The 22,171-nt window shown below is 37.7% G+C and overlaps 2 protein-coding genes across 8 annotated transcripts in view; one reads left to right on the top strand and one right to left on the bottom strand.

Moving 5' to 3' along the window:
* The window catches only part of LOC135216065 (kinesin-like protein KIF3A), a 112,511-nt gene extending 108,121 nt beyond the window's left edge, over positions 1–4,390 (top strand). The window contains exon 8 of the mRNA XM_064251056.1: positions 2,170–4,390. Within this exon, the coding sequence (XP_064107126.1) occupies positions 2,170–2,310 (141 nt within the window). The 3' untranslated portion in view covers positions 2,311–4,390. The remainder of the gene's footprint in view (positions 1–2,169) is intronic.
* A 9,116-nt stretch (positions 4,391–13,506) lies between these two features.
* The window catches only part of LOC135216064 (uncharacterized), a 146,793-nt gene continuing 138,128 nt past the window's right edge, over positions 13,507–22,171 (bottom strand). For all 7 annotated transcript variants that reach the window (XM_064251052.1, XM_064251048.1, XM_064251054.1 and 4 more), the window contains one exon: positions 13,507–16,443. In XM_064251052.1, the coding sequence (XP_064107122.1) occupies positions 13,915–16,443 (2,529 nt within the window). In that variant the 3' untranslated portion in view covers positions 13,507–13,914. The remainder of the gene's footprint in view (positions 16,444–22,171) is intronic.

The raw sequence follows: 22,171 nt of genomic DNA, 5'->3' as shown, positions 1-22,171 counted from the left end.
TGGACTTTTGTCTAATAACCACCATCTTGTCTTCTAACTTTGCCATAAGAAGCATTGTCAGCAGTTCTATTGGTTCACATCTTGCATATGTTCATTGTAGTTCAAAACTAGGAAATTCACATTGTTTTTCGTGTTTGATAAGTAAAATAAGGTTGAGTGGCACTTACACATGAGACTCAAATGGAATTTGGTGTATATCACGGTGAACTTTGCCAACTGCTATTCCATGCAGTTTTCTTTTAAGTGTTTCTCTTCAGTTGAAAAGAATCCTTAGTATTGATATCCTGTTTCTTACTGACTTGATCATGATAGCAGTTCCATTTAGTCTGAATTCCTGGTAACAACTGTTTTTCCATTCATACTGCTGATGCTCCAGTCCCACTTTAAATTGTTAAGGGATGAAGGTGTTAGCATTTGATTTCTTCAGTATTATTCGGTTTCAGCTAACCCAACTGCTTTATGATTTTTCAACTGTTGATCTTAAGCATACCTGAATGCCTAAGTTCTAGGCACTGACATTGTAACAAAAGTTCTTGGGCATCAAAGGATATATTGTACTGCACTTGACTTGTAAAATAAGTACATACTCAATGCTAGCATTTGCTAGCTGTTGCTAGATTGTTGCATCATGGAATTTATTTAGCATTGCTGTGATTTTTTATTTGCAGTTAAGAGGAAGTGTTTTCTAAAAAGAACGGTTTTTTTATGTGGGGTTAATGCATGATTTTTATTTTTTGTCTGATTAACTTTCAGTTATCATAGGAGTTTGTTAGCACTAGAAGAAGCCAATTCTTGCCTGCCATTTTCTAAATCCCTTTGAACATTACATATCTAAAGTTTTAGTGTTTTTTTTTCATCTTTAAGAAGGATTTGAGTGAAGGGGATGACATGCATTACAAAAATAAATTTTATTCCTTCATAGGAGAAGGTTCATTATTTTCCAAGTTTACTGCATTAGAACTGTTAATACATTTTGTGGTCTTAAATGTTTGATTTTACGACATGTACATTACCATGAATCACCGTATTTTGTTATATTTTTGGAATATACCAGATTAGCAAGTCATGAAATATTAATCTCTCTGTAAACTATGTATTTCAAGGTAGAGGTGGTAGTGTTCATCCTTCATATATGCACAGCATTGAAGTTTCCTCATTCCTTATTTTTGTAGTGGGAAAAATTGTGCACTTTAGTGCAGTATTGTACACTTACAGTATGTAAGTGAAGGCTCATTTAAAATTGATTTTATGTACATAAAGGAAAAAGTTTCCCACTGTGAAGGTACGTAATCAGAATTCTGATAGGGTAGGAAATAGATTACAACAAAATGAATAAAGTGCAAGTTGCTAAACTCTTTTAATGGCTGCAGTATTAATAAGGAAAATGACTCATTTATATTTTATTCAGTATTTTTCATTGAATATTTTAAAAAATACTGAAAAATTATGTCGTGATGAATTACTGTAATTATCAGGTAGCTTTTAAGCATACAGTTTGACCTAAAATAATTACCATAAATATTTTTGCAAGTGTTGAATCATGTTTACATATGTACTTTGATTTTTATACATAAGAAATTTGAAATTATTGAATATTTTCATTACAGAATGCTGTAGATTAATAAGCTTGAGGGCCTTTGCAGTTTTGTGCATTGCTGAATAAGCTGTTCAGGTTTTATTAATTAGGAGATAACTACCCCTTATTGATTAGGAGATAACTACTTTTTCATGCCAAAAGTGCTAGTTATGATCTTGGTATAAGTTTGGTATTATCTGGAACTATGATACTTCCTTCCCAGCTTATTGTGTTGTATAGAGAACTTTGGTATCTTGATGACACTGCAGCTACTACCAAAGTGATTTTTTAACAATTTGCGATTTATTATTTTTCCACCTAGGACAATGTAACTGTGATGCACTACTGTTCTCTAATTTTTAGATAATGCTTTCCAATACCTTCTGTTACTCATGCATTTTCATGCTCACATCCTTATATCCTTATGTCCTCTTCACTTATTGTTTTAAACATTGAAAAGTAGTTTTACCTCTTCACCTTGAGGGAGATTTCAATGTCTGTTTAATCATTGCTTTGTGACCTTGAGAGAGGTAAGGGTGACTTGATCTAATTATTGATGTTTTATTTCTTATGCCTCCATTGTTTGCTTTCAGAATCAAGACAGTGATATGTGGCAGGTTTACAAAACTTACAGTCCTGAAGTGTACACAAAGCCAGTCTCTCGACCTAATCGGAAAAGGTCCGGTATTCCACGTCCTAAACACAGCAGGAGTGCCAGAAAGTTTGATAAGTAACTAAATTATCACCCAAATAGCTTTAGCAATAAAAATATAAGACAGTGGAGATTTGTGATTGATTATCTATAAAAGCTCAAGAATTATAAATATTTTAGTACGTACTTATAAACGTCTACATTTGGACAGTTATCCTTCCCTCCACTTATAGTGATTTGCTCATATTAAAATTTGTGTAGCATTTCACTGGATATATCGTATAACATACTTTCATGTATAAGTGTTGAATTATAATTCAAACTTCCTTTACCCCAAATTTTTATACGTTTTCATAAATCCTACAAAAATTACAATGCATATTGATGCCTTATGTCTACAGATGTTCTCTTGCATCTGACTGTTAAAGAAAAGTTTTATACTGTATTGTACTTAGTTGTATATGGAAGATAGTTTGCCTTTTAATCAGGCATCTTGGAGAATAGTGTAGCTGCTTGCATTCCTGATATATCCTCAGGTTTTATAAAGATTAAGCACAGCCAAAAGTGATTAGTAGTTGGATTTTCTGGTGGATATGTATGGATTCAGTGGGATATTACTGGAGTGTTCTGTCAGTGGAAACTGTGATTCATGTTCTAATGCGAGCATTTGATAGCTTTGGATTTAAGTTGCAAATTCTCTTTTAGGTTCATCTTTACTGTTTTACTGAGGTAGTGACATTTGGAAATCATTTATCAGTTATACTATGACTTACTATTAAAGAAAAAGATTTTAAAAAGGTTATGGTATTTTATCAGTTCATGTCTTGTAGAAATTTATTGAATAAGTGTTATGCGTTTATGAAGAGAACACTAAGCTGAAGAAAAAAATACAGAAAATAATTCTGCCAGTGCTCTAGGAGCAGACAGTGAGAAAATTTTGTTTTCTGAAACACTGCTTTAACCATAAGAAATTTCTTCATTACAATATAAAACACTCATTTCTTGACATCCAGCATGCTTATCTCCTCCAGTGTTTTAAGGAGATTTGATAGTGTTGTTCTATGTGAAAATAGCCCTTGTTTCAGGAATTTTTTAAATTTAAGCTTTTTAAAAAAATTTTTTGAAGAGATTAGATGCAGCGCATCTTGTGATATTCTGTCAGCAATTTGATAATTGTATTTATAATGGTATTTCTAGTCTTTATTACAGATGACAAAACATGATCATTTGTAAAATACTTTTATTATTTTAAGTGATAGCTGTAATAAGAATTATAATAATTTATATTCCATGTGAAGTAGCCCTAGTTTCATGTGATTTGATTAAGGCTATCATAGGCAGCTTTGGTACTCAGAGTCCCCTAAAACTGTTCTTCTCTATTATTAAATATATGTGGGCTCTTGAAAATGTGACATTATTTGTAAGTTTTGGCAGTGTTACTACCTCATCAAAGCAAAGTGTTTTCAGAAATTTGTCAACAGAGGTTTTTTTTTTCCTATATTCCATTTTAGTTAGATGTAAGAGTCCAAAGTCAGACTAATTTGTATTGTAGTAACTTTCATATTTGTAAAATATGTGAGTTTTATTTAGATATATAATGCTTTAAACCTTCAATAGTATTTAGATTCAGTTATTATTTTGAGCATATACTTTTGTCACTGGTGGTTTCAGGTAAATACTTAACTTATGGCTGATTTCAGATTGTAACATATCTATTGCATTCTAGATTCTATTACTCTAGGAAGATCACAACACAATACATGAATGTATTTTTGTTCTCAAGTTATCTATAATCTAGTCATAAATCGATAGTCACAAGAAATCTTCTATGACAGTTCTCATCATTGTTTGGTGTTATTTATTATTCTTATAAATGTACAACTATATTTATTTGGTTAATAACCAGCTTTACCTAATTATACCAGGTTGAGTGTTATCTTGTGTCTGTCACATTCTTGTAGCTAGCTTATTTGAGAAATTGACAAATATAAACATTAGAAAATCCTTTGTAAAGAAGGCTTTATGTAGTGTGTTGATGGTGTAGCTGTAGGTATTTATTATACGCAAATGCTATCAAAAATAAAGTTACACATTATGTTGTTAAGTAGTTTTGTTAATAAAATATGTTGCTAAAATTGCAATTAGGATACTTGTAATATCAAGGATTTTTTACTCTCCTAATATTTATAAGAGTGAAGGTGGCAGGTTGACAAGTCATCATTTACTCTATATGTTATATGTAACTCCATGTACATTTGAAAACAGAATGACCAAGTCCTTCTCGAAAACTAATTTTTTGTTTTTGTGTGGTACATCTAATTTGATTATCCTTTTTGAGACTATTGCAGGAGAAGTTGTTGGTACTTTCTTTACCATGCATTTCATATTAAATTAATCATGGCTTTAGGAATAGGTACTTACGTACAGTGCATAGCTTAGTTTTTTTTTCTTTTTCTCCACATAAGTGACCCTAAATAAATCTCTTCTCCCATACCTACTTATACTTACAATTCTTGCTTCCCTTTCTGTCAAACATCCACTTGTCTGTAATCAGTCTGAAATTGCTTTTTGTGAAAGAAAGGCTGCCATCAGCAAACAGTAAGATAATCATTTTCTGAGTATTTTTTTTAACTATTGTTCTTTAATTCAGTGAAGTTAATTACTTCAAAGACCTAGTATCTTGCAGTTTCTTTTTATTTTTGCTCTCATCCCATTCCATTCCTTTGAATAGTAGTACAAGGTTCCAACATCTTCCACTTATTATCTGTAATTTTTTGTTTTTGTTTTTTGAGAGGTTGCAAAATTATTTATGTAAAGGTGGAAATTTGATTTTCATATGGTTTTCTTCATTCCAGTTACTTCAGTTTTTTTTTCAATATTCATCAATGATTGGAATAAGCATCCTCTTGGACTGAATAAAAAACCAGTGTAATCATGGACCTTATCACTGTTCCAGTATGCAGTCCCATAACACATGCCAGGCTGTCTATTCCAATTGAGTTTTTCCATTAAAGATGAGTAGTCTTTGACTCAACCACCAAGCTATTGCTCTCCCTTCCAACCTTTGTTTACCTAGGGTCTTAAAGCCCACTTTCTTTGGTTATGCCTTCTCTTATTCCCTTATTCTTTTTTTTTCAACTTTATTTAGGTAAGGGCATTTGGTTGTCAGTTTCTTTGTTATTAAATGGAAAAAATATTTAGTTCACCATCATCATAGGACGTCTCTTCCAGTGAGTAGCATACTGATCATATGTCATCATAAGGGATGACCTCATAGGATGTCTCCTCTGTTGGAGATGCACCTTTCCTGGGCAGTTCAAGGACTTCTCTCTTGTCTACAGTGCAATTACTTTGACAATGCACAAGTTGACAGTAGGATATTTAAAATATATCTCTGCTGAGCATTTTTTCATTGGACATCCCCTTGGTTTATCCTATTATCTCTTATGTCTCCTTCGAAAAGATCTATGTTACACCTCGTCTCTTAGACAGAAGCTAGAGGTATTCTATTCATGATCCCAGAATTGTTCGTGGGAGAAGACGACTCCCTTCTGACTTCTGGAAATTCTCCGGGAGGCTGAACGATGGAGTGCCCACGCTTTCCTTCCTCGAATTTTCTAGTCTGAGGAAGTTGCGCTCAACTCCAACTCTCTATTGTGGACTTTGTTGTCCTGTAAACTCCATGCCCTGGAGGCCAGAAGCTCTTTGAGACGAGCGCCCCAACTTTCAGAGGAAGTTCATGACTACAGGAACAATTCAGAGGGGTAATTTAAAGGCTACAACCTTTGTCAGGCTCCAAAGTCTTTGGTTAACCCTATTAGCTCTTTAACCTCAAGCTGAGTAGTCAAGTGGAAAGATGCCTCCATTCACTAGGATCTTTATCTCTTCATGTAAAGAGTCTGTCCAGTATCCCTTATGAAAGATCTTTCTGGCAAAACAGCAACTCGCATGTAAGGATATTACTTCGGAGGATCTTCGTCAGCCATATAGTACAAGGTGAGATGTCTGCTACTGTGATTGGTGACATCACAAGGGTTCCCCTCCACTCAAGAGTTCGTGTTCGGTAGACAAGATCTTCTGAATGTTTCCCAGAACAGAGGAAGTTACTTCTGTTGATACTGGAGAGGTACTCCAGGACTTGCTTGTGTTTAGTTTGTCTGAAGGATGTGGAACTCTCTTCGCCTTCAGAATCATCGATGTGGTTCAAGAGCTTGGAGTGGTCTTGTTTACCTTGCAAGCTCAGACCTCCGACTTGGGACCTTATTCTGGTACTGAGTTTTCTCTCTCAACCTCCTTCGAGTCTGTGTCAATCATCTCCCAGGGAACTGATTTTGTAACCAGTTTTCCATAACTTCCATAGAAGGGTTGGAAAACTTCAGGTTCTGTCAAGCACTGTGTAGTTATCTGTCTCCTAGAGGTTAGGTGTCCTAGTACACCCTTCCGCAGTTATTAATTGGTTAAATCATTGTATGTGTGTGTGTGTTAGCTGACGTATACATGCTAACTTTAAACCAATATTACTATGGTCACTGCCATTATAATTCTCTCTCGATATCACTATTTGATGGAAATGAATAAGCATCATCATCAAAACCCAGTATCACCAAAATTTACAAAATAAACCAAGATTTATATAAATTTTCGAACATCGTAACTAGGATTTGAAAGCCTCCCTGGTCCTGGCCCTCAAGCTGATGGAAGGTTTACAATGATGTTATTTTTATATGTATGATTAAGAGAAATCTGGCATCTTTTATGTTCAAGAGTGAGCTGAATGACTGGTGGGACTGTTAACGTCATTCAAACAGAGTTAAAGGTAGGAACTAAATTTACCGCGATATTTGAAAATAAAGCGTTGATAATATTGACGTCACGCTATTGCAGAATGTAAAGCGACACACCACACCTTGTGGGGTTAAAGTGCTTATCTGTTCATGGGTTTTGATAGCTGGTTTCATTGTGTGGAGTAGGGAATGAGGATGTTGACTGGCCTCATTTCTTTCCCTTTTCTCCCTTCTTCAGTATCTCCCTCCAAGTATGAGTCTATCCTATTGTTAAGAGCAAAGGTATGTTCTGCATATGAACAAATGACGAATTTTGAATCCATTTGAATTTTCCATAGCTAACAAACCCAAGGTCTTAACATTGACAGTCCACCTTTAGCTGCCCCTCTTATGTTCCATCTTGGGTTGGAAGAAAGACTGGTGCGTTCTTGGATTCAGTGCAATCTTGACACGCTTCCACTTCCACTATACATCGGATGCGATACCACAGATTCCTTGCATTTACAATCTTTGATTTTTTTTAACCAGTTTCCAGCTGCCACTAGAAGGTTATGCTATTGGTAAGACCTCACCTCAGGTTTGTTAGATGAGAAATAAAAATTAATTAAAAGTTTGCCCTATTTTCTTTATTAAAGTTTGTAGGTGTAATAAATTTTTTATTTAATTTACAGATGTGTTTATTAGTCATATTGTCAGGAAGTTTAAACTGAAGAGACATGTAATAGGGATCTTTAAATAAGGGAAATGTTGCAGGGTAGTACGTATTTCCTTTTTGAAAAGGCTTGGTCAACTTTACTTTTGATTAGCCATTTGGTTCAGGCGACTTTATTGTGACCTTTTACGCTATTCACTATCTTAAAAAAAGCCTCAGTATCAAGATATTTTAACTGGTTACTAAACCCTTTGGTGACAGCAGGCTGGTATTGGTTTCATACTGAAAAAGTTAGTTATGTTCTTAACCAAAGGGGTTCAATTAGGTAAATTTATTGCTGTTACATGAATGGAAATGGGATACTTTTATATCAGATTTCAGGATTATACACTTCCAGTTTTCATAATGATGCTTGTAGTTCAATTGGATAAGCTCTTATTCCACCTGTTTTAATGTTAAATTCTTTTTATTTTCTGTTGAATTTTGATCAGGTTCAGGAGTAGCAGTAATGAAGTACTTGTAAAATATGCTACTGATGTAATAATCTTACCAATTTCTTTTAAACGGGTGAGCATTTTTTATGTAGTGTTTATGTGGTGATAGATATGTTGGTAGAAAAGAGGAAGGTTGACTGGTGGAAGCATGTAATGCAGTTTGATACAGAGCCTCTTTTAGCTGACTTAACAATACCTGAAATTTATTGTGTATTGACTGTTCATGAAAGATTTAATTAGAATTTTAATGGCTAAGTTGAAAGTATTGAAGATTAGCCAAATTATCTGAACAGTGTGAAAAAGAAGCAGTTTGTTATATTTGTATAATAAAAGCCCAATAGTTTAGGATCAATGGTACCAACTGGATATCAGCTTAGCAAAAATACTAGACCTAGTAGCCCTTACAGATAGAGATTAAAACTAGAACCAATCTTTATTATCACAGACTATAAAGCTAGAATTAAAACCTTAATTACTACAGATTGTAGTTTTGTTTTTAATTTACCACTCATTTTCAGACTAACATTTAAGTAATATAATGAGTAATAAAATAGTTTAATGAAATATTAAGGGAAAATTTTACCATAACCCAGTTTATTTATCTTTTTTCTTTCTATCACTAAACAACATGAGAAATGTCAATTTTACCATTACGTATTTAATAAAACAGACTTTATTATTATATAACTACATACTATGTTGTACTTCTTCAGTGACAGTGGTGCTGAATATAAACTTGCAGTCATCTTAGCATAGCCTATATGGAATCTTGTATGTAAACAGATCAAGTGTACTACATTTCATAGTTTATTTCTTGTAAAATCTTAGTTTTTGTTCACTCAAATATTGTTTGCAGAGAAATAGAGCAAGCACAGTGAGTGCTTACTAGTGAACTACTATTACCATTGCTTCATTAGCTCAACAGATGAAGTATAGTTGTGTTTACTGTATCTTTACAGCTTTTATTATAATGGAGTAGTACTTGTATATGTTATTGCATCTGTTATTTATCTAGTATTATGATTATGTAAATTACTTTAATGCTTTTCTAAGCATCTTATTGTTGTACTAAACTAAATGGTTCCCTATAACTTACAATGCACACATGTCTACATGAAGATTCCAATAAATATTCCCAGTATACAGTATTAAATTTTGTTAGTTAATTTCTTTTCTGGAATTTTACTCAATTTTCAGAACTAATTTTAAAATGTTTTTAAAAGATATTGAGTACACCAGGTACTGTACCTTGTGGAACCTACAATCTTGGAGAAGATCAGCAGACACTTGTACATATGCATGTATCCTACATATAGCTTACCCTACTGTTCTTGCTTAGCATTTGTTTTTTCCAGTGAGATTTCAATAACCAAAACTTTCTTATGGCTTTCAGTGAAAATCCCATTTTGGGACCACCTTGACGTGGTGAGGGGGTTCTCGAACCTCGGGAATTTCTTCCCAGGTTCGAACCCAAGAGTCCCATATAACATTATATATTTTTTAGTTAATATCTGTAGATTTTCCCACTTGTCAAAATTTTCTATATCTAATAAATAAGAAAACATATAACTTGGATTGAAGTTAAATCTAAAACTAAATAGTGGGAACTGGTAGATCCATATCTAACTGACAATGTTCGGACCTGACCTGGTTTACCAGGCGGAACTATTCTGTGGAGCTGGACCACGGATTCCAAGGGGGCCTGTTTTTTGGGAATAGAACTCTCGGCATTCTGTCCAGTTTGCCCATGACGTGGTTAGGATGGGGATAATTGTATTTTCGTAATACTCTTAGTCCTACCAAGATGGTATTGCTTACACTTGGGCCATACTAACCATGTTATGCCATCCCCTTTTTGGGGTAGGGTAGGGATGCAGACATTTGGGAGTCATTTCTCACCTATGCCCCCTCATAGGTGAGGGGGCTCTCGAACCTCAGGAATTTCTTGCCAGGTTCGAACCAAAGAGTCCCATATGACATTATATATTTGCAAATTAACTCCTGTGGACTTTTCCATTTTTGCCAAATTTTTGAAAGCAAACAAATGAGAAAACATATCATGGCTTAACGTGGAGTTAAATCCGAAGCTAAATAGTGAGAACTATGGTGAATCCATCATCTACCCGACAATGTTCGGACCTGTTTTTCAGGCGGAACTATTCTGTGGAGCTGGACCACGGATTCCAAGGGGGCCCTGGTTCTAGGAATAGAACTTTCAGCATTCTATCCAGTTTGCCCATAATGTGATTAGGATGGGGATAATTGTATTATCGTAATACTCTTAGTCCTAGCAAGTGGGTTCTGCTTACACTTGGGCCATACTAATCATGTTATGCCATTCCCTTTTGGGGTAGGGTAGGGATGCAGACATTTGGGAGTCCTTTCTCACTTGTGCCATTGGCGGAAGATTTAACTTCACGAAGGGCCAATGATATCTTTTCAAGAATTTTTTTTTTTTTGTAATCTCATCACAAATTTATGAATAATGAAATAAATGATTTGAGTACCCCTGGGCCCCATGATGGAAAAACTCCGGCACAGTTGATGACTATTGGCATGTCACTCCCGAATTTCCTTGGTACTGCCACAAGTAGTAAAAGGACCAAAAAGAAACAAAAATTACCGACTTAATCCCACATTGGTACATTTTGATGACCTCTTTGGACCAGATAACTGGTCAAGATTTCTAGTCCTCAAAGCTGCTGACAAAATCTCAGCAGCGATACTAGAAACAAATTACTTAACATATATCCACCACAAGACATGGAATGCAGACACATCAAGGACAATGAATGGCTTGTCCACTGCCTTCTTAAGTATAACAGAAATTAATAATACAAAAGTAACAATTACAAGCCACGAAACATTGAATTATGTACAGGGTACAGTCATCCTACCCAATAGCGAGCAAGAGCTTCCTTCAAAACAACTACTGCTAGACTTCTTAAAATTGAGATATTGGAACAAGGTGTTCCTCTGTAGCATTTATACGTAGCACTTTTATTGCTTGAGGCAGTACCAAGGAAATTCGGGAGTGACGTGCCAATAGTCATCAACTGTGCCAGAGTTTTTCCATCATGGGGCCCAGGGGTACTCAAATCATTAAGTTCGGTAATCATAAACATATTTGAGATAAAAAAAAAAAATCAAGTTCAGTAATCATAAACATATTTGAGATAAAAAAAAAAATAAAATCTTGAAAAGATAGCATTGGCCCTTCGCGAAGTTAAATCTTCCGCCAATGGCACAAGTGAGAAATGACTCCGAAATGTCTGCATCCCTACCCTACCCCAAAAGGGGATGGTATAACATGATTAGTATGGCCCAAGTGTAAGCAGAACCCGCTTGCTAGGAATAAGAGTATTACGATAATAAAATTATCCCCATCCTAATCACATTATGTGGGCAAAGCGGATAGAATGCCGAGAGTTCTATTCCTAGAACCAGGGGCCCCCACTGGAATCAGTGGTCCAGCTCCACAGAATAGTTCTGCCTGAAAAAACACTGTCGGGTAGATGATGGATCTACCACAGTTCTCACTATTTAGCTTCGGATTTAGCTCCATGTTAAGCCATGATATGTTATCTTATTTATTTGATTTCGAAAATTTTGGCAAAAATGGAGAAGTCCAGACATTAACCCAAAAAAATATATAAAGTTATATGGGACTCTTGGGTTTGAACCTAGGAAAAAGTTCTTGAGGTTTGAGAACCCCCTCACCACGTCAAGGTGGTCCCAAATTGAGGGGGACATATTAAGAAAAGGACTCCTCAGGATGCAGGATGCAACCTGAAACCCCACACTATTAAAATCACCTAGTTGAATAGGATGAGTGATAACCAAAAAGGAAAAAAAATAATAAACAATAATGAGGTCAAACAAGATTTAGACCTACCATAATTGTCCTTATGTGACCAAAATTTAACCCTGTCCATGGAGGACTGAAAGCAAAGGCAGGATACAGAGGGGACAGTCATTGAACATCCTGGGATGTTAGTTCTTGTCTGGAAACTCTGGGACTACCCAGGCCTGCCAGCAGGGGTGCTGAAGTGACAGGGATGGCTGCACCTGTGGAGTGGCCAAAGGAGCAAGGGAACACTATCCCTGTCCAAGCACTGGACACATTCGATGCAAGGGAAGGGAACACAGTCCCTGGCCATGCACTGGACAAATCGATGCAAAAGACTCAAGTTGTAGCACAAAATTTAATTCTAGATTTAAGACAATAATAACTAATTGCATTAAATCTAGCCTACTACTCTATGCTGACATTTGGGCGTGGAAGGATCTTGATCCACTACAGAAGAAACTATAGACTCTTCTCTATCTTCTTGACAATTGTTAATTGTAAAGAAAACCTAGATTCAAGACTGTTCTGTTTACTCTCTCCTAAGTCTATATTTCTCTTCTAATTTGGCAATTTACCATTTTCTCTATCTCTCCCAAAGACCACAAGCCTTGCAATAACCACAAAAGTTGTCTGAATCAAATTCCACCTTTCGATGATCCATGCATAGTTTGTGCATATGTATGTCAATAACCCCAATCTGGTTAAACAACCACTTACCTTACAAACTAACAGATTTCAATATGGAAGTATCCATATTGCTAACTACGGACCAAAATCCAGAAAATCCATTCATTTACAAAGAAAACAAACCCAAATTTTAGAGTACTCATTTCCACAAATGAAGCCTAAGTTCTTTAAGAGATCCAACAAGTTATAAACAATGCTACCATTACAAGCATATAATATCAGTCTCACAAAATGTGGATACTATAGGAAATAACCAATAAGGCAGGCACTAGCTAAACTCAGAAAATAACAGGTGGACCAGCCAGTTGATTAAGGAAAATTGCCATAATAACAGACTGCTGACAGGTATGGGCACTCACTAATCACCCTTAAGATAGTGATTATTATGAACAGTTTTTAGGTGACGATGATGAAAGTGACACCAACACACTGAAGGGAACTACAAGGTTAGTAAGTTAGGGAAAGTGATTTTGGTGAATCAGAATTCTTTAAATAATCAAAGGAAAAACCTTTAGGTGAATACTGCCCAGTTTTCAAACTTAAAGAGGAACACAGTGACCCTTGTGCATACTTAGAAAGGTGAAAAGGAGAGACTTCTTTTGGGGCTTGTCTGAAGATGACTGCCCCATAGAAGGCTGAGATAAAGTAGTGGGGGTATGCTGAAAGGTGTCATAGAAGCTAATTATTACATTAATTTTACATGGCAGCCAAACTACAGCATAAAAATGCTTTTACCTCTCATACAACTGTCTTCAATAGTAAAATCTAAATGTTATCAAACAAGGTTTTCTATGTAAAATAAAATCATGAAGACTGAGAAAATGTTTTAATTTACAAAGTACACATGCTTTATTTGCAATATATTATTCATATTACTTGTGGATTCAGATTCGAAGCAAACAGGCACCCTTCTAATTAGGTAAATGTCAATAAATAAAATATCTTTACATATGAATGTAGCATTTTCCTTTAAATAACCTGAACATTTTTTTTAGATGTACTAAAGATGTGAATATAAAAAGTTGGTATTACCCAATTTTCTTACCGAGATGTAAGAGAGAGAAATGAACAGGAACACTAGGAAGTTCTATATGGTACTTATTTAATTCAGAAACATTTGAGCACATGACAATCACACGAAGTTTACGTTAAGAATTTAATACCACTGTAACTTACTTTGACAGACTTTCCAATAATGGTTTCAGGGGTATTCTTTATATTATAAATCATGAATAATAACACTGAAATTGTTATTCCCAAACTTTTTTAACAAAGCATTGTGCTTCCACTTTAATCCAGAAAAGGCAATCTCAGGTGAAAATGATTGTACATAGTTGTAGTGAGAACGGATGCCAATAACACTCAAGTGATGTTCTATGTCCTTCAGAGAGGCCTTTGGAAGTGAACATTGTCCACAAAATTTTTGGTACACTCTAAAGAGATCATCCCTCATGATAAGGTTATGAGGTTTACCAGTGAAACAAATATTTGCTTTAATAAATTTCTTGAATGAATCTAGACCATAATATGTAAAGGAAGGTCTAATGAGGATCCAGTCACCAATTTCATCTTTGTAAAAGTGCAGCTTTTTCTGATACTGAGGGTAACGCCTGATATCCCTAAGCAATACCTCAGAAACAAATCGGTCAGGTTTTCCATTCTCTCTGAGGTAGTTCATCATATACATGCTATCTTCTTCAATGGTACTTTGCATGTTATAACTCTCACTGTCGTGCAGCGGATACACATCAGGTTCTTCTAATTTGATCCCGTTATCAGATCTACAGAAATTTTTTAATTCAGAGCACTTGAAAATATCATGTAAGGACACTTCCAACATACATTGACTTGTAATTTCTCTTTGAGCTTCAGAAAATGAATGACATCCATCAAAGGTACTTTCAGCAACACCAACATTATGATTAATAAGATTATCCCTATTTTCAACAACACTGACATTGTGATTAATAAGATTACTTCTAAGTGGTAAATAGCCCACATCTGACTGATTCGGGAATGTGCTGAATGAATTTCCTTGACAATCAAAATCACTGGCAAGGCTTTTATCATCAAAGACTGGCAACTTACTATCCCTATTACTCTGGCTATTTTCATTTATTTCAAAATTATTCTGACCAATTTCAGTCATTTCTACATCATCCCTCTCTCTTATTCCAGCACAACTATCCCTTCCACATTCATTTTCTTCTAAACTTCTATCATCACCAACTATATGATCAGCATTACAAATGTTCTGTGCTTGATTTTTCCTTACGAGAAGACTGCTCTCTTTTGATGTTTCATTGGTTTTGCTATACATGGAACTTTTAGCTTTGATGGTAAAGTTGACAGCACTAGAATCTTCTTTTGTAACTATATTTTGATCACCACAATCACTAAGCCTCTCATGGTTTAAATCATCCCCAGCCTCCAGCCCAGACACAAGCAATTTTACATCTAGTTTCTTGGCAGAGTTATCACTGCTATTCTCAAGGTCTTTCTCTTTTCTTTTGCCTAAGTCTCTACCACCTTCCAAAGCACTAATTTTCTCCAGTTTGACTCCAACAACCCATCGGTTCAGATTCAATGCTCCTGCTATGGAACTTTGCAGCTCGTGGAACTTGCCCAATTCACTTGACGGTGCAACACTACAATCAGATTTCCCAGATCTCTTAGGTTTCTTAAGAAAATCTCTAAAAGTACTGCTTTGTTCTACATTACCAAAACTCTTGTTGCCTATAATACCTTTTAAAGGACAACAATTATTCACGTGACTACCAGTTACCACACTAGATGGGTCATTTCTATTTCCACTTCGAGAGGCTGTACACTTTGGCTCTTTATACAAAGCTTGTCGATCACCAAGTGATATATCACACACTAAATTATCAACACTATTGGCATGTAATGGTGCAAACTTTTCTCGTACACTACCTGCATTTATGTTTAGAGACCTCTCTGTACCACTGCATAATTTTGCTGTCTTATTCTCTTTTAGTACTGAACATTTTATATCAGATTTCAAGATTTTATTTGTTTCGTCACTATTATATGTCAATGCAATATTTTCCTTTTTACCCACCACTTCTTGAGCATGTTTTCTAAAAGGACAGTTCAAGTACTCAAGATCATTTTCTATATCTAATGCAACACTATCACCTTCTTTTTCTGAAGTTACTTCACTTTTAGCAATACTTTGTTGGTCATTAGCTGTGATAAAATAATTACTACTGTTTTCTCTGAAATACATCACATTTTTTTCTAACCTGACTCCAGCAACCCATCGCCTAGGTTTGAAAACTCTAACAGAGGGTTCAGGTAACTCAAGAATCTCACTTTTACTTACTGCTGATATTGCATCATTAGTTTTAAATGCTGGTGTACTTTCTCCCTTTAACTGTGTTGGCTCCATTTTGTTGTTATCAGTAATACCATCTTTCAACAAATGCATACCAAAGAATACGCAATAAATTTCACCACTTGCACTTGCATGTTTCCGTTCCATCCATTTGACTTTAGTACAAAGCAAGGCCCTTTTCATGTCTACTAGGTCAGCTTTTTTCAAACCATATCTCCTGCAAAACTTCTTGTATGATGCTTCAAATTCTTCCAGCATGACACAATGCTCTTCTTCCAAGGTGAACACTACATACGACTGACAAAATTGGAGGAATGTTTCAAACCCGTTGTGTCTGGGAACATAACTGCTCAAAGTGTGTGCTATAGAGGTAGACTCTACACCACGATCCTGGAAAAGTGGGACATTTATGAAATATACCAAATACTGACTTTTCCCCATTATACACAATGCAGACAAGATTTTGGACATTCTAAAATTACATCCTTTTCAACTTACCACAAGAGATGTACAGTACCCTATCATAAATAATGACAAGAAAATAATACACAGTAAGAATTTACACCATAAGATTAGATGCTGTAACATAAGAAAGAGTACTTATCAATTTTATCAATCTTTTGAAAGAAACTAGCAAAACATTTTTACCCAAGAGTAATTTCATTTGTTATACGTATTAGAGTAAAATATGAATCAATACGTAGCAAAGCTGGAGTTATGAAGTATCTCAAGTTCAAGTATAACCTTATGCATAGTCCATAACTTTTGAAACCGATTTAAATATAAATACAACTGATTTACTTAAGTATAAATAAAAACAAGGATAGTCTTTAATTGTAAATAAATATGTGCAATATGCTCAACAGATATTTAGCTTTGAATTTTGAACATAACATATATAAAATACTTAAGATTTATTTTTTAAATACTTACCTCTCCATTATAAGATTTATTTTTTAAATACTTACCTCTCCATTATATAGCTTTTCCTTCTGCATCAGCAGTAGTTTGACAGGTAAAAAAAAAAAAAAAAAAAAAAAAAAAAAAAAAAAAAAAAAAAAAAAAAAAAACTGGTTTCTATGACTATCATCTTTCTATCCCAACCATGGGACCAACAGGTACAAAAACTCAAAGCCAATCAGTCTACTAATGTCCACTTTGATGTGGGGAGGTGATGAAGGTAATTTTTATAATGGAGAAGTATTTAAAAAGTAAATCTGAAATTGAGCGGTAGTATTTACAAATTTTTAAATGAACCTTACCTCTCCATTACCAAGCTGATTCCCACATTTGAAAATAGAGGTGGGCAGAGATCAGCCAACCCTTTAAAGGGTACTTAATAACAAAATATTTTGTACAAACAATTCAATCCATAGGCTATTAATGCCGCCTTAGGAGGATTGTCACTCAGATACAAGATCCTCATCATGAAAATAACTGGGGTCACTTTGGAAGTTATCCCCTTTAGCAGGATGGTAAGGTTAAATGTTTCAAAGCCCTGCAGAGCCAATGATGGATAACTAACAAGTAATACAGGCAGGCCCACATTAACAGCAGTTTGATTCGATTTGATTTATATAGATTTTTGGCATCATGCCAGACACTGGGGCAACAAAGGCCATTCAGCACTGAAATGAAAATTGACCGTAAAAGGTTTGCAAGGTGTTACAGGAGGAAAACCTCACAGTTGCACTATGAAACAATTGTTAGGAGGGGGTGGACCGTAAGATGGCAGTCACAGCAGGGCAGTTTTTCTTGGCTGACTGCACAAGAAGATCCCGAGTCGCTTTCTCAGTTAGCGAGCGAGAAATATCTTTCACTAACTGAGAAGGGAACAGATGATCTGACAAAGGAGCGTAAAGTAAGGCAGTCCTCTGAATCGGAGAAACAGCTTTGGTAAGGAACGATCCGAAAACTGATCTCTTCTTGAGGACACCAGATCCAATCCATACAAGATAGGATGCTATGTAGAACATCTGGGCTGAGAAAGTCTGGGTCCTGGGTCTTCTTAGCCAACACCCCAAGGGACCAGTCCAGGAAATTAAAGACTTCTAACACGTGGAAAAGTCCCTTGAGGAGGTGGTCTAGCTCCGACATGCCCCAAGTCGTTTTGGCAGACGATAAGGCGTGTCTCCTAGAAGAATCCACCAGACTAGAGAAGTCTGTCTCCGCTGAAGAAGGGAGCGCCAGACGCATGGCTTCTCCTGTCTCGTACCAGATGCCTCTCCTCCCCGAAAGCCTGGAGGGAGGCATGCAAAACACTGTCTTCCCCGCTTCTTTTTTAGAGTTCATCCACGAACCCAGAGACTGAAGAGCCTTCTTCATAGATATAGCCGGCCTCATCTTCAAAAAGGAAGAGGACTTCGATGTCTTGGTACTTGAGAATAACAAACGAGGAGAAGGAGGAGCGGCGGGGCTAAGAGAATCCCCGAACTCCTGGAGTAATAGGGCGGATAAGGTCTTATAATTAGAAAGACCTTCATTAACTGGAGCCTCGTCGTCCGACACATCTTCCAGATCAAGACCAGCTGGCGGGGAACGTTCACGTGTGGAGGATAAGTCCTCTGTGGACCTCCTCCTCTCTTGAGGAGAAGGGCTTCTAGCCGGGGAAGAGCTGTCCGAAAGCGGAGCTCTAACCACTGAAGATTGAAGAACAGAAGTCTTCTCTTGCACGCAGCCCATAAGGCTCTTTGAAATATCATCAGGTTTTGAAGGAGCTAAAGTAATCTTCTTCAAAGGTTCAGCGGAAGTCCGATGTTCAAAGGAGGAAACGCGCTTGTCTGGCGACAAACGCCTGGTTGACGCCTCGCGCCTGGCTAGCGATAAACGCCTGGCTGGCTGGCTCTTCGCGCCTGGCTGGCGCTTCGCGCTTGGCTGGTGCCTCGCGCCTGGCTGGCGTCTCGCGTATGGTTGGCGCCTCGCGCCTAGCTTGAGTCTCACTATCGGAAGATGACAAATTCTTGAAAGGAGCTTCGCGCTTGCTGGAAGAGTCCAAAACTCTGAACGGCGCATCACGTCGAGGAGAAAGTTGGTAGGCTGGCGTCGAGCGGCTGGAATGAGGAACATGTCTGGAGGGATGAGGGTGCTCGGACATATCTTCAAGCTTCTTGAAAGGTCGAGGATCTGAAGAGGGGATCTTGGAAGAAGGAACCTCTAAATGCCGAGAGGAAGAGAAGTATCCTTCCTATGAGGAGGATCCTTGGAGAACACCCCAACCAGAGAAGCGATCTGTTCCTGCATGTTCAGGAGGATCCTAGTAGTAGCATCATCCCTGTCCTTGTCAGAAGGAGGGGAAGGAGATCTGTATGGCGCAGGGGACTCCCAGTCAACAGCGGGAGAGAGCAAGGCTCTCTTAGCTCTCTTCCTGTCCAAGGGCGACTCTTCTGGGAAGCGCTCCGGACTAGAATCAAGCGCAGGCGCTTTCCAGCTCCTCTTCAACGGGCGAGAATGATCGGTAGATCTCCATCCGCGCCTGGGCGACGAGAAGCACTCGCGAAGAACGCTTTTACAATAGCGATCTCTGGCGGTCTGAGGCGTTACAGATCCTGCCGAAGGGACGCCTGATCGGTGGGGATCCTCCACAACCTCCGTAAGGCTTTCGACATTCCTTCTCCTCTGGGCCAGGAAGCTTGGAAGACGTCTAGGCCTGGGAGCTTTGTGGAGCCGACCAGACGCCCCCTCCACTACACTGGGGACACTCACATCACTGTCCACTGCACTGTTCACTGCATAATCACTTTGCTTACCTTCTAAAGCTGCCATCTTAAGCTCCATTCTCTTAAGGGCAGCTTTCAGATCTGCTAGTTCTGTAGCCGAATCTGCAGGTTCTGCGAAGGGGGAAGGGGCTGATACAGAAGTAGAAGGAGCAATTTCTACAAGAGGGGTAGAAGCTACCAAATCAGAAACTTGATCATTAGATCTAGATCTACTTAAACTTCTGGAGGAAGCCTTCCTCACTCTATCTCTCTCTAACTTCTTCAAGTAAAAAGTCAGAGTCTTCCATTCTTCTGCATTCAAACTCTCGCACTCTTTACAAGTGTTAGAAAAAGAACATTCATACTTCCTGCAACGCCTGCATACAGTGTGAGGATCAACCGAAGCCTTCGGCATCCTCACGTTACAGCCCTCATTCACACACACACTCACTACAATTCCAGTGTCAGATATTCTAAAGCAAAATCCAAACCAAATTCAAGAAAACAGTCCACAACAGCGTATGCCAATACAACGATCCAAATATGTCACCAAATAAGCCAGACAAGAAGATCAATTGCGATGAAAAACGAAATTCAGTCAAGAGGAACCAACAACGATGTTGCTGGAACCAGCGACAGAGAAAATCTGATTAGAAAACAGGAATGGTTCCTAGTCCTACCACCCAGCGGCAGGGCGGTAGATCACCTGACCTACCTGTAAGTGTGTACCGCGAAATTCGAATTTCTGTCGGGGACGACAGAGTCTATAGCTAAGTATATATCTGACAGGGAAGTTGAATGTACAAAACTTTATTGTATCATAATATCATTTTTGTACATGCAACTTTCCCGGCAGATATATACTTAGCTGATTGGCACCCTTGGTGGAGGGTAAGAGACAACTACATAATACAAATAAACAGGAAACAACACATGTTGTAGGTCAAAGACCTTGGTTCTTACCTGATTGGGCAGAAGACTTCATGGATACTGTCTATGAGTCTGCTTTGCCTCAAGAGCTTCAGCGAGGTAGTGACCTATGACTGAGAGCTCTTCTGGATCTTGTCAATGGGGGCTTACCCACTTACATGACAGAACCATGTTAGGATCTTCGTCAATGGGGGCTAACCCACTAATATGACAAAACCTTTGCCTCTGGCACTATCAAGGAGCACAAAACCAATCCCGACCACCTGACCATCTCTAACCCGTGTTAGAACTACAATTGAAAAGGGGTTACCCACTTAACCCTCTTCCCAACAACCAAAAACCATAACATCAAATTAAAAATAAAACTAAACTAACCTAACAAGGATTAGTCTCAGCTCCCTGTCCCAGCACCGAATCTGCAGATACGTAGGACCCCAACGAGAAGCACTTCTCGTAAGTCACTCTCACGTCTCTCAAGTAGTGAGATGCAAACACTGAGTTGCATCTCCAGTATGTAGAGGCCACAATGTCTTGCAGCGACATATTCTTCTGAAACGCCAGAGATGTCGCAATGGCCCTTACCTCATGGGCTTTAACTCTAAGGCGTTTAAACTGATCGTCATCGCACGTCGCATGCGCCTCTGTTATGACACTCCTCATAAAGAACGGCAGAGCATTCTTAGAGATGGGTCTTCTAGGATCTCTGACAAAACACCCGAGACTCTCTAGGTTGCCCTTAAGCTTCTTTTTTCTTTCCAGGTAAAATTTAAGGGTCTTGACAGGGCACAGGGATCTTTCTATCTCTCTTCCCACTAAGGGTGAGAGCCCTTTGACCTCGAAACTTCTAGGCCAGGGTTTCGAGGGATTTTCATTCTTCGCTAAGAACAAAGGTTTTAAAGAGCAGATTGCCGATTCTCCTTTAAACCCTACTCTAGCATCCAGAGCCTGTAACTCGCTAACTCTTTTAGCAGTCGCTAGCGCTATGAAAAACAGCGACTTTCTAGTCAAGTCCCTGAAGGACGCCTGTTGAGGAGGTTCGAATTTGTTCGATACTAGGAACTTCAGAACTACATCTAAGTTCCAACTAGGAGGTCTAGAGTACTTTTTCTTGGTCGTTTCAAAAGATCTGATAAGGTCATGCAGGTCTTTATCCTCCGCGATATTCAGGTCCCTGTTCCTGAACACCATGGACAGCATGCTACGATAACCTTTAATCGTAGAAACAGCTAAGTTGCATTCTTCTCTTAAAAAGAAAAGGAAGTCAGCAATTATGGTCACAGAGGTATTGGATGAGGATAGTTTCTTTGTCCTGCACCATCTCTGAAACACTTCCCACTTCGATTGATATACTCGCAAAGTTGATGACCTGCGGGCTCTGGCGATCGCGCTAGCAGCTTTGCGCGAAAAGCCTCTCGCTCTGACGAGTCTCTCGATAGTCTGAAGGCAGTTAGGCAGAGAGCGGGGAGGTTTTTGTGAAACCTGTCGAAGTGGGG

Source organism: Macrobrachium nipponense, chromosome 6 (assembly GCF_015104395.2).
Source record: "Macrobrachium nipponense isolate FS-2020 chromosome 6, ASM1510439v2, whole genome shotgun sequence".
In the NCBI taxonomy this organism is placed as follows: Eukaryota; Metazoa; Arthropoda; class Malacostraca; order Decapoda; family Palaemonidae; genus Macrobrachium; species Macrobrachium nipponense.
This window is presented reverse-complemented; position numbering and strand designations above follow the sequence as displayed.